The sequence below is a fragment of the Phocoena phocoena genome, chromosome 13, assembly GCF_963924675.1.
Source record: "Phocoena phocoena chromosome 13, mPhoPho1.1, whole genome shotgun sequence".
Classification (NCBI taxonomy): Eukaryota; Metazoa; Chordata; class Mammalia; order Artiodactyla; family Phocoenidae; genus Phocoena; species Phocoena phocoena.
Genome location: NC_089231.1, coordinates 70611282 through 70624417, shown reverse-complemented (window position 1 = coordinate 70624417; position 13136 = coordinate 70611282). Strand labels below are relative to the sequence as shown.

Below are 13136 nucleotides of genomic sequence, written 5' to 3'. Positions count from 1 at the left end.
ATTAAAATGCCTTCCTAAATGTCAGGCGGGGTACCATGTGTAGAACAATAGGGAGTGGTAAGGATTGTGGCTAACTGGCGAACATATTTCTTATCTAAGGGGGACAGCTTCTACTCAACGCCATGTGAGTTGAGTGCTTGGGCTCCAGGTCACAATCATTGCCAGGTAGTTATGTGAACCCAGTATTATCTTATCTTACAATGTTTCAAAAGAAGCCAGAAATTCAGATTATTACATGAAATACCCTGATTTGCACAAGCTAAGTAGAGCCCATATGTAGGTCAAATTCACAGAGAAATAGGGTCTAGTTGGGACTTCTGTTATACTATGTGCCATCCACAATTTCCATGGGGCGAGGGGTTGTATCTGTTTTATTCACCTCTGTGTCCTCAGAGCTACTTATGTGTTGGCACATAATAGGTGTTCAATAAACATTCATTGACCCAATGAAAGAATGAATGCTTCCTGTGATCCAGGCAAGGTGCTAGGCACTGGAATTCCTGGCATGAATGTAAGATGAGTTTCCAGCCTGGGAGTGAGTGGGCAAGGTGAGGATCAAACAGTGCCATAAAAGATTCTGAAGCTGTGTTGGAGGTCTGTGAAGGTTATAGAACAGGGTTCCAAGAACAGGGGAATTCATGCTGCTGGGGACAGATCTGGCTCCTTGGGGGAATTCTTGAGATCTGCCTTGTAAAATAAGATGCTTGAAACAACCTATATTTATTATCTTACAGTTTCTATGGGTCTGGAGTCTGGGAACAGCTTAACTGGGTCCTTTGGTTCAGGATCTCTCATAAGAGAGACCTGGGGCTGGAGTCTCATCTGAAGGCTCAATCGGGGGAAGGATCCACTTCCAAGCTTTGGAGCTCCTACTCCAAAGACAGTGGAGAGTCTGCTAGCAAGACAGAACTACAGTCTTATATAACATCCTCATGGAAGTGACAGCCCTTTGCCTTTGCTATATTGATACTTTATTGGTTGGAAGTGAGTCACAGGTCCTGCTACAAAGAGCTGCAAAGAGCCATTAATACCAGCAGGTGAAGATTATTAAGGGCTGTCTTAGCTTTTCCACTGCACTCTCCTTTATTTTTTTTTATTGGAGTGTAATTGCTTTATAACGTTGTGCCAGTTTCTGCTGTACAATGAAGCGAATCAGCTGCATGTATACGCATATCCCCTCCCGCTTGGACCTCCCTCCCACCCCCCTCCCCATCCCACCCCTCTAGGTCATCACTGAGCACCAAGCTGAGCTCCCTGTGCTATACAGCAGGTTCCCACTAGCTAGCTGTTTTACACATGGTAGTGTATTTATGTCACTCTCCTTTAGATAGGAAGGGGAAGGGCATGTCAGACGAGGGAACAGCATAGGCAAAGCACAAAGGGGTGAAACAGAGTAACCCATCTGGCAAAATGTGACTAGTTCGATGTAAAGTGAGGAACCATTTGAGAGGGAGGCAGGAAGCAGATGGACAAAGCCCCAATAGCCCAATCTGGAGACCCTGCCTCTTCTCCAAGCGCAGTGGAATCACCAGGTGTGAAATAATAAAAGACCCACCTGCTCCACGTTCTAAACCGAGGGCCTGCAGAGTCAGGATGATGGCAAGCTGGGGGATTACACTAGTAAATTGTAAAAATCACTCAGATATTACAGGAATCCTTCAGGTAAAAGAGGCAGCATGTCATCTCTTCCGAGTTTCACTAATCAAGTGAGTATTGGAAACTGTGGACAGAAGCTTGTTTCTCTGAAACATGTATGGCGGGTACAGCTGTGATATGTAAAGACTTGGGTCTTTGTACAGCAAAGTAAGATCCAGAAGGAGCAAAATGTTTTAGGATTTGGCATAGAAAACCCCTTGTTCTCTGTTTGTAGGAATGTAAAATGGTGCTGCCACTGTAGAAAACGGGATGGTGGTTCCTCAGAAAGTTACATGTAGGATTACTGTATGGTCCAGAAATCCCACTTCTGGGTATCTACCCACAGAATTGAAGGCAGGGTCTCAAAGAGGTATTTGCACACCCATGTTCATAGCAGCTTTATTCACTATAGCCGAAAGGGGAAGCCATTCAAGTGTCCATTGACGGATGGATGAATAAACAAAATGTTTGTCCAGCCATACAATGGAATATGATTCAGCCTTAAAAAGGAAGGAAATTAGAACACACGCTACAACATGGATGACCCTTGAGGATATTATGCTCAGTGTAATAAGCCAGTCGCAAAAAGACAAATACTGGATGATTCCACTTATATGTGGTCCCTAGAGTAGTCAAAGTCATAGAGACAGAAAGTGGAATGGTGGTTGCCAAGGGTTGGTTGGGAGGGGAGATGGGAAGTTAGTGTTTAATGGGGACAGAGTTTCCATTTGGGAAGATAAAGAGTTCTGGAGGTTGATTGTACAACAATGGGAATGTATTTGACACTACTGAACTGTATACTTAAAATGGTTAAAATGGTAAATTTTATATTATGTAGATTTTACCCAGTTTAAATTTTTTAATAGTAAGACTTTTTAATGTTTCAGGATGTGTAGTCTTGTGTGCACAGCAGTTTTTGCTGGCTTTCCAGTCCATCCAGGTGCTGAAAAGGAACTAGATCACACGCTGGCCCTGGAATGGGTCAAACTGTCAGGTTCAACTCTCCAATAAGTCTTAAGCTAGCAGGTGTCATTTATGATGTTCCTACTGTATACCAGGCCCTGAGCTTCCAGATGCCTGAACAGGCTCATCTCCAGTGAGGGAGACTGATAGTAAATAATTAAATACAGTACAGTGTATGCAATGCTGTGGTGGAGGAAGAGCCGGAGAGATTAGCGACTCAATTAGGGGTAGGGGGCACCAGGGAAGGCTTCCTGAAGGAGGAGCTATGAGGACTGAGTATTGAAAAACAAGACTTATCCCAGCTGTGTGGGCAGGTGAGGTATAAGGTGAGAAGCAGGAGGAATATTTCATAATTTAGCGACACCACCGTCCATTATTTACTGAGTACTTATATTTCAAGGGTGTGCTAAGCATTGGCACACGTTATCTTGGTTAATCTTCCAAGTCCCTGTGAGATAGGTACTGCTATTATTGCCATTTTACTGATGAGGAAACTGAAGCTCAGAGAGGTTGTGGCCCTTGCTGGAGGTCACACAGCTAGTAAGTAGCAGAGCCCAGATTTTTAACCCAGATTCCACAGCTCAGTATATCCTGCTGTGCCCATGTGTAACCCATGCCCAGAGGTGGGAGAGGGAAAGGGGAGTTTGAGGAGTGGGCAACAGTTCAGTGCAAGGTGGGGATGCAGAGAAATGATGCTGGAGAGACTGGCCTCAGATCACACAGGCTCTGAGTAGGAGTCCCCAGAGATTTACATCGTCTCATCAGAGCTCCTTTTGGCTTGCATTTCAGCGGAGGAGTCCCTGGCATGTGACAACCCAGGGTTACCTGAAAATGGGTACCAAATCCTGTACAAACGACTCTACCTGCCAGGAGAGTCCCTCACCTTCATGTGCTATGAGGGCTTCGAGCTCATGGGGGAAGTGACCATTCGATGCATCCTGGGACAGCCATCCCACTGGAATGGGCCACTGCCCGTCTGTAAAGGTAAAGAAACCACCGCCTCCCCACCTCCAGAGTCCCGGGGAATGAGGGACCCAGAGATGTAAAGACTGACTTGCAGCGATTCTAAACTTGCTCTAAAAAGCCAGGCTACTGTGTTTCACTAAATCTAAGACACCGCGGTTATTTTCTGCACTGCTGAGGAAGGACATGGCTTCCAATTAAACTATGACACGGTGCCTTCGTCTTGCTTAGCATTTTTGTTTTTACTTACTAAAAGAGCTTAGGTTTTTATCATAAAGGAGAGGCAGCCTGCTTTTGACTCCTGCTTGGACAGCGTGGCTGAAACGTTTCCCGCCTCCTGCACCCCCTTCTCACAACCACTTGGTTCCCAAGGGTGATGGGTGTTCCCCTGTCGCCTCTGGGCGTTCTCCCAAGATGCTCACACCTGTCCTCCAGGTACTGATGGTCCTGGGCTGATGATTGCACAAGCACAGGCATCTTGAGCGCCACCTGGTGGCAGCGATTGTAATACCCCAGTGATTGTAAGACACCCCCCATCTCAGAGATGGTGAAAACGGGGGGAAGTGTATTTTAGAATCAGTAAAGCACTCATCGTTGAAATTAAGTTAGGGCACACCTAGTGAGATTTGGATCCATTTATCCGTGTCTTTGAGGTGTGAAATTCATAATCATATCCTAAGTATGTTCAACGCTTTAGGCAAGTGGATTTAACATTTCATGGTGTTAGTACCCTTTTGAGAATGAGGCAGAAGGCTCTGAATTCTCTCCCCCGGGGGAACCGAAACATGCAGTTTTACATTTCTACTTGGGAACCCATAACTTCAGCGGATCCCCAAATGATCGTTCATGAAGTTCAGCGTTAAGGCTTAAAAATACTTTCCCGGCCAGAATTTCTACTCCTGGGTATAGGCACAAAGTAATTGAAAACAGGTATTCAAACCAACACTTGTACAAATGATCGTAGCAGCATTATTCACAAAAGATGGAAACAACCCAAATGTCCATCAGCTGGTGAATGGATAAGCAGAATGTGGCATGTTCCTATAAGGGAGTATTGTTCAGCCGTAAAAAGGAATGCTATAACATGGATGAACCTTGAAAAGGTTATGCTCAGTGAAAAGAAGCCAGACACAAAAGGTCACGTATTGTATGATTCAATTCGAATGAAATGTCCAGAATAGGTAAATCCATAGAGATGGAACTCAGATTAGATCCCCAGGGGTTGGTGGGGACGGAAGAGTAACTGCTTAATTGATACCGAATCTCCTTTTGAGATGATGAAAATGTTCTAGAACTTGATAGAGGTGATGCTTGCACAACACTGTGAATGTACTGAATGCCCCTGAATTGGACACTGAATTAAAATGGTTAATTTTATGTTATGTGAATTGTACCTATAAAAAAAGATTTTCCCTGCATCACCCCATTGAAGCCTCATGACCGTACTCTGAGATAGGTGAGCCCTCATACCCATTTCACAAATGTGGACAGAGAAGCTCACAGAGGTTAAGTGACTTACCCCAAACCACACAACTGGTATAAGACAAATCTAGGATTTGAACCCACTTCTGCTAATTATAAATTCCCTACCTTTGAAACCCCACCAGGTGAGGCAGTCCTGGCCCCTCAGGTACGAGAGACCGTCTAGCAGGAAAGACATTGTCTTGGGAGACCATTGCCCTTTCCTCTCCACTTCCACTCCTGTGACCCACCCTGCCAACTCTGTAATGAAATAATAAATCACTTCCTCTTCCCCAAAAACGTGGGGTCCATCGTTTGTGGTCTGGAGTTGGAGAAATGACAGAGCACCAGTGTGAGACCACCCCCTGGGACTCAGGGGCCCTGGGTTCCCAAGGACGCTGCCCTGGCAGGTCCAGGAAAGGGCCCAGGAAGCTGCCTCTTAGCACGTGCCCCCGGGGCCCACTGATCACACTCAGAGGTTCAACATTTCCTTCCATTTCTAAGATTTCATGGAAGCTCATGCCCTCCCAGACACGCAATCAAGGTCCCATTCATGTCTTGGGTAGGAAGCATTTGCCTTAATCTTTCCATTTTCCTAATGCCCTGGCTCCAGAGATGTCTGCAGTCAGTTAGTTAGTTAGTTAGCTTTTTTGTCGGCTGGTTTTGTTATCATCACATGATAACGATGAAAGTCAGAGAGTCACTTTGACCAAAGCTCTTACTAGGAAATCTCCGTATTATGTAGGACATGGCTATTGCTGGGCCTTTGGGGGCCAGCTCCTCCCACGACCTTATCATGCAATCTTTCCATCGAAGCCCTTCACTCTGGGGGTTTTGCATCCCTGAACCCCGTCCCTGTGGGTATATTTTTGTGCTCAGCTATCATGATGACTTGGATGCCAAAGCGTGAAGACACCAGCCCCCATCATCCTGAACTTCCAGAGAAGTTGTACAGGGAATCCAGGGGAATAAAGCAACTCCAGAGAGTTCCAGTCTATGACAATGAAGGAATGAAAATATGGAATAAAAATCCTATATTCCAAATCAATATGGAATAAAAGTGAAATTAGAAAGGTTCACATAAATGTATATTTCAAAGCAGGAAAACAATTTCACCTCTGGCTGGGCTCGGGATTTCGGATTTGGAATTTTGTCTTGCCCCTCGCCATTCATCAGCCTTGGTCTGACACAAAAACACTGAAGAGACCAGGACTATGTAGTTCAGAGCAAAGGCCCAAGAAAGCCAAGCAAGTTTAAATCCTGCCTCCATCACTTAGGAGCTCTGTGGTGTCAGAGAAATCACTTCACTTCTCTGAACCTCTCTTTGCTTATCTGTTAAATGGGGATGAGAATAATATCTACCTAATGAGATTGTTGTGAGTGTTAAGTCAGCAAATATATATAAAGCTCTTGATGCCCAGTATCTGACATATGGTGAGTATTCAGTAATTATTGTCCTTTTCCTTTCATATCTGTCTCATTTTCTCTTAGGAACTTAGGAAGGGAATGAGGCATTTCCACTAATTCCAGTAGCCTAAGATTTAAAAAAATAAACAAAACCACAGCACTACAGCAAAGCATGGAATGGACTTTTGCACCTAATTTGGGGGGGGGGGGTGCTTCATGCAAACAGAGTGAATTCACTTGACATTGACCAATGCTCCAATTTCTCTTTCAGTTAATCAAGACAGCTTTGAACACGCTTTAGAAGGTGAGTCCCATGAAGAAAAAAATCCCATAAACCAAGCTAATAGCAGAAAGCAAGGGAAGGTCCTTGGAAATCCTTATCGAGGCGCTTAACAGAAAATTAAGCAAAAATGCTGCCTTCACACTGCTGAGGATAATTTCAAAACAAATGACATTGTAAAGAAAAAAAAAATCATTGAATTTGCAACTTATAGTCCTAACTATGACCTAAAAGAGATTTGACGCCCGTTCTGTTCATGACGACGAGGTAAAAACATCTGGGAGTTCACGTCCCTGAGAAACACATACCCTCTTGTAAAACTTTTCGGCCATGTGGTGCTGTTTGGGGGAGCTAAATCCAGAGATGCCTCACTTTTCATGCTGAGCAAGCTCCTGGTTTTGGGAGGGAAAGGTCTTCTCCAGGGGATGCTCTGTGGTCTGTTTTCCCCTCCATCTTTTTCTTCCCCAAAATAGCTGTCCCTGGATCCCCCTTGTTTTCTGTTCTTGTTAGAAATTACCAAGTGAGATTTATTAATGTGGAACAGATGCTAAAAGTGATCCAGGATTTTGTTTTATCTTCCCTTTTCAATGCATCCCACACGTAGAATGTTCTGCATTCTGTATAACCTTCGTTCAGTTTGGTACAAAACCACTCACTGGGCTGTCGTGTCAGGAAAAAAATAACATATTTTGTTTAAAAAAAAGTTTTAACCAATTGGACAGTTTTTTAAATTATTTTTGGAGCCACTTATCTTTCTGACAATAAATTGTTCACTCAGAATCTGGGGCAGTGGAAATTACATGTCATTAGTTGCTCTCTTCTGCAACAGATGACATTTTAATCCAAGCAGACAGAGCCGGAGCTCAAATACATGTGTGGGCTGTGGGGAGCATGTATCAATCACTCCGCTAGAAGAAGAAGGGCATTTGTGGTGTTAGGCTCTATGCAGGCCCTTCCTTCGCTGTCTTGCACCGGCCAATGGACCATGAGAACACCTCAAAGGCCTGGGTTGCTCAGCGGGTGTGATGCCATCGTAATGTTCTGGGCTCGCACATTTATCACGGGTATTAAGACTGATTTTTCAGACCCAAGGAGTGGTGGGTAACGGATTGCAGATTTGCGTAACGCCGAGCTCTGTTAGCCGTGGCTGTGGAGAACGGCAGAGTGTGTCCAGAAGGGATGTGGCATCTGGAGGCCCCCTTCCCTGCCTCCGCCTCCACAATAATCATCATAGTTCTTGTGATTTCCTCTAACCACTGGGAGGTAGCGGGAGGCCCCAGGTGAGGCCGAGAGGGTTGCCTGAGAGTGTGCAGCCGTGGCCTCTGAGGATGAAAACTGTCTTCATGGTTAGGGTGTCGTGGGGTGTGCAGTTGGGGTGTCATGAGGTGTGCAGGTACCGAGCACTGACCCAGCTGCCCAGCGCCTTCTGCTGGAGGGTCTGATTGAGCAGGTCTGGGAGGGACCTGCCCGTCTAGACACAACTCTGTCTTCTCCATGGACTGTCAGGCAGATCTGCCTTTCCAGTTAGCACGTTGGGGATTTTTCCAGGTCTTCCCTGGAATTGGATTTTAACCAGATTTCAACTGATGACCACCCCATCCAAGAATAGGTCTGGGGCTCTGTTGCCAAGAACCAGCACCATTTCCTTTACTCTCTGCCTCTTCTCCCTTCTGGAGATGGTTGTCCAGTGGCTGGCTCTGTGACATTAGGTCTTGGAGTGGGTGCAGGGCTGGGAGGGCGGGTACTCCCCTGGGAGCCAGGGGCCTTCACCGGCTTATGCGTTTAGTAGCAGAAGCGGCAGCCGAGACGTCTCTGGAAGGGGGAAACGTGGCACTGGCTATCTTCATCCCGGCCCTCCTCATCTCCTTACTGCTGGGAGGAGCCTACATTTACATCACCAGGTATGGGGCTTCGGGTGGGAGTGGGGCTCTCACCCACTCGGCGACCAGCGTGCTGAGGGGCTGGGCTCGTCATGGACCCTGAGCCTCAAGGTCTCCACTCTTGGGGACAGTGGCATTTGTGTGATTGAAGGGATGTTGTGATTCAATTCAACTCTGAGAAATATTTAGATCGTGTGCCTGCCAACCCTTCATGGTAGGAGGGCAGAGCATGCAGCAACAAATCAGACAGACACTCTCCTGACCCCACAGAGAGAGACATTTCCTATTGCCAGGCACACTGACTCATTCTTTCCTTCATTTACTCATCCATTCCCTCACTTATTCAACATGTATGTATTGACAGTCTAATGTCATTGTCCCAGGTGTCGGGGATCATAGAACGTGCCTTTGACAAGGAAGGAAGATGTTCATCTATGGCTAGCATATTCACTAATTCGTTCAGTTTCACAATTATTGAGCACCGACTCTGTACCAGGCCATTTTCTGGGCTCTAAGACCATCGTCGTGAACAAAACAAAAAGAAATCGTTGACATGTGGGGCACAGGTTCTAATGGGGGAAGAGAGACAATAAGTAAAGTATAATATAAAAGTAAGTAGTACATTAGAAGGTGAAAAATGCAGGGAGCAAAAGACAACTTAGAAGAGAGAAAAAGGGAGCTGGGGTGAGGCAGTGGTTGCATTTTAAGTCGGGGAGGGGTAGAGGAGGCCCCAGTGAGAAATCACATTTAGAGTAAGAGCTTGAAAGCAACAATGAGTAAACTATGCAGATATCTGGGAGAGGAGGATTCCAGGCAGAGAAGCAGCACGTGCAAAGGCCCTGAGGCAGGCATTTGCCTGCTCTAAATGGTCCCTGTGGAGCTCACAGTCTGGAAGGGGGAGAGGAGAAATACACACAGTATCACACATTATAATAAACACAATAAAGGAGAGAGACAGGGTGTGGGAACAGAGACCAGATCTGAATAGGTGGTCAGGGAAGGCTGCTCTGAGGCAACACAGTATATGCTTAATAAATGCTCATTATTATTGCGCTTGCCCTTTGCATTAAAGAGGGACTTGTATCATCTTACAGGAGAAAACACATTAAGCTCCAGTAAGGGGAGGTCCGGGGTTTTAAGGATCACTGACTGGGTTAGAAATTGAGAGCGATTATGATTTCAGCTTTTACCCCACTCGGGTTCTCACCTCCAAGAGGCCGTCTCCACGCATCCTCCTCGTTATCCGTGGAGGTGCCCATGCTCAGGAAGTGGCACCCACCATTCCCCTGTGGGACTGTAAGGTGTCTCCTCGTCCAGGAAAAGTAACTTCTCTTCCCTTCACCGTCTCTTCTCCAGATGCCGCTATTACTCCAACCTCCGCCTGCCCCTGATGTACTCCCACCCCTACAGCCAGATCACCGTGGAAACCGAGTTTGACAACCCCATTTATGAGACAGGGGTGAGTGGGTCTCTCTTCTCTCCCTGGTGCCTCCCTCTTTGCTGTGAATCCATCGACATCAAAACGGGAGGTTTAATTTCCTTTTGCTCACCATGCCAGGGGTCGTCCTGTCTCATCCCCGCCAAGACCCCTATTGAGGTAACTGCTGGAGAACTCAGCTCATTCTAGGAATTGATGACAAGCCTGTAACTCTTTGTTCTTAGCAGAATGGTCACAGAAAGAAGGGGCTGCACCAGAGACCCATGGAGAGGCAGCTAAAATGGGTCAGAGCCCAGCGGTGGCCTGGTGGCAGTGGGCAGCATTCCCAACATCTTATTAAACTACATCCCGACATCTTATTAGACTACATTCCTTATTGAATGGCAGTGTGCACCATCCCCACACATTTGAGCAGCAGCCTTGTGTTGGCACTAGGGACACAGCTGAACCAAATAGGCACAGTCCTTCCGTCGATGAGCTTATAATCTCACAAAGGAGACAGATATCAGTAGTAGTAGTAGTAGTAGTAGTAGTAATGGTAATAGTAATATTATGGGCCAGGCACCTTAAACGCATAATCCCCTTGCATCCTTGTAACTCTCTGTGATGGATTCTCTAGTTATTTCTGATTGGCTGATGAGGACATCTAGTTATTTCTGATTGGCTGATGAGGACATCTAGTTATTTCTGATTGGCTGATGAGGACACTGAGGCTCAGGGAGAGGAAAAACGATTTGGTCAAGATTGCACACAGCCAGAACACACAACCTGCAGCCAGGATGCAAACTCCGTCAGCCTCTCTTGCCTCTCCTTGAACCTCAAACAATCAAATATGCCAGTGAGTATCTTGATTGCAACAAACCATAACTTTTAAGGGCCAACCATAATTTGAAGGGCCATGAAAGAAATTGGACAGGGTGCTATGAGTGTATGATGGGATGGGAGAAGGCCATCTCATCTCATCTTTGAGAAAGCTGAGTCATATAAGTTGGCTGAAAAAGATGCCAGGAAGACAGGAGAGCACATGCAAAGGCCCAGAGGCACAGGTGAAGAACAAGAAGGCTGGTCACGAGTTTGCAAAACCACAGCCTTCAAATTCACTGTGTGGTGATGTACAATCATCTCCCAATATTGGGGGCATAAGCTTGTTCCATGTCCGTGCTAACCTTCCAGCACTCCTGCTTCCTCTGACCTCCTGTTACCAATTGATGTGTAACAATATTTTTGCAAATTTAGGAGCCTAAAGGACACACATTTATTACCCCATAGATTCTGTAGGTCAGGAGTCCAGGCACGGCTTATGTAGGTCCTCTGCTCCAGGACTCACAGGCTACAATCAAGGTGTCGGTCAAGGCTGCAGTCTCATCTGCGGCTTGACTGGGGAAGGATCCACTTCCAAGCTCACATGACTGTTGACAGCATCCAGTTTCTTGCAGGTCGTTGGACTAAGGGGCTCAGTTTCTTGCATGCTGTCAACCTCAGTTCCTTTGTATGTGTCCCTCTCCATAGAACAACTCACAACATGGCAGCTTGCTTTTTCAGAGTCAGCGAGAGAGAGAGAGAGAGAGAGAGGTCACAACCCTACAAAATATAAACACGGAAGTGACATCCTAGCCCCTTTGCTGTATTCTGTTGCTTAGAAGCAAATCATAGGTTCTGCATACAGTTAAGGGGAAGGGATCATACAAGGAATGTGAATACCAGGAGGTTGGGGACCATGAGGACCACCTTGGAGCCTGCACCCCAAACTTGCATCTACCATGAAGCACAGACAGAATTGCTTATCTGTGTTGACCCAGTGGGAACTGTAGACCTCCATTAAAGCATGTGACAGTGACATAGGGGCCGAGCCTATGACTTCTTATATCTCCCTACTCCTCTGGCCTGGGGGCCTGGAGCATATTACACACACTCCACGAGTATTGGAGAAATTGAACTGGTTGCTGCCTACGTGTAGTGGTCATTTTAGATATGGCACTGGTAAGACAAGGTCATATGTTATTTTACATTGTGTATAGCTTGTTTCTGAATCCTCAGAGAAGGTCAAGCTGATGAAAAATAGCACTTTAGAAACTAGACCTTATTAAGACTTACTCGTGTATGTATCAGTCACCTAGCACTATGATAATGCTGAGTAACAATCCCAAAACTCAGTCGCTCAAAGTAACAAGCGTTAATTTACTCTCAGTCCACGGGACAGTGTTCTCAGCTAGTTTCAGCTGGGCGGTAGTCCTGGTTTGGCAGTGCTCACTCACATATCTGTGGTTGGCTGATGACTCAGCTCTGCTGTCCGTGACTCTCATCTTCTTGCCGGTGCTAAAGGCCATCAAGGCATGCTCTACTCGTGGTGAAGGCAGAAGGGCAGGACGCCAGCAGCAGAAACACACAGGCACTTTTCAGGCCCCTCTTATGACCCACTTTCCCATAACCCACTGGTAAAAGCAAGTCAAGTTTAGAGTAAAGAGCACTGCAAAGTCCTACGTCCAATATCTTGGATACAGAGAAGGGTGAAGATCCAGAACGATTCATGAGTCACTCTGCCACACAAGGGGTCAACATATCTGTGCTTCTCTCTCTCTCACAGGAAACCAGAGAGTATGAAGTTTCCATCTAGAGAGAGCTCCACGCGAGAAGGGAACTTAACAGATACAAACTCAACTACAGCCTCCTCGAGAAATTCATCCAGAGACCATGTGGCATTTGATGGAAAGCCCAGAGTGTCGGCTGTCTTTTCTTTAGACTCTTTACTGAAGACTTTCTGTTTTCTTCACTGTATTTATTATATTTAAAATCGAAATCGGTGTGGTTGGATGTATCGCAGCTGCAGCCAAATTTGTGCTACAGCCTCAATCCTGAAGGCAGGTGGAGGACCCGTAAAATAGCAAACACGGCAGAGGAGGGAAGAGGATAAAAAAAACCCAGCAACAGGCTGTTTCTCCTATCGGCAGTGCCGTGCTACGGCTGCATCAAATAGCATGCATCTTCAGGATCCGTGCCCATGGTGTTTTTCGTACAAATCTAAGTCCCGAGATTAGGTTGGAAAGGGTATTTCTTGTTGGATTAACTTGGGTTGAAATTTAGCACGGAGACTTAAACAGCACTACTCCAA

General features: G+C 46.1%; 1 protein-coding gene across 1 annotated transcript in view; it reads left to right on the top strand.

The window, feature by feature from the left end:
- The window catches only part of SEZ6L (seizure related 6 homolog like), a 78334-nt gene extending 65693 nt beyond the window's left edge, over positions 1-12641 (top strand). The window contains exons 13-17 of the mRNA XM_065889513.1: positions 3388-3582; positions 6701-6733; positions 8496-8610; positions 9946-10048; positions 12612-12641. Of these exons, the coding sequence (XP_065745585.1) occupies positions 3388-3582; positions 6701-6733; positions 8496-8610; positions 9946-10048; positions 12612-12641 (476 nt within the window). The remainder of the gene's footprint in view (positions 1-3387; positions 3583-6700; positions 6734-8495; positions 8611-9945; positions 10049-12611) is intronic.
- Positions 12642-13136: the final 495 nt, after the last annotated feature.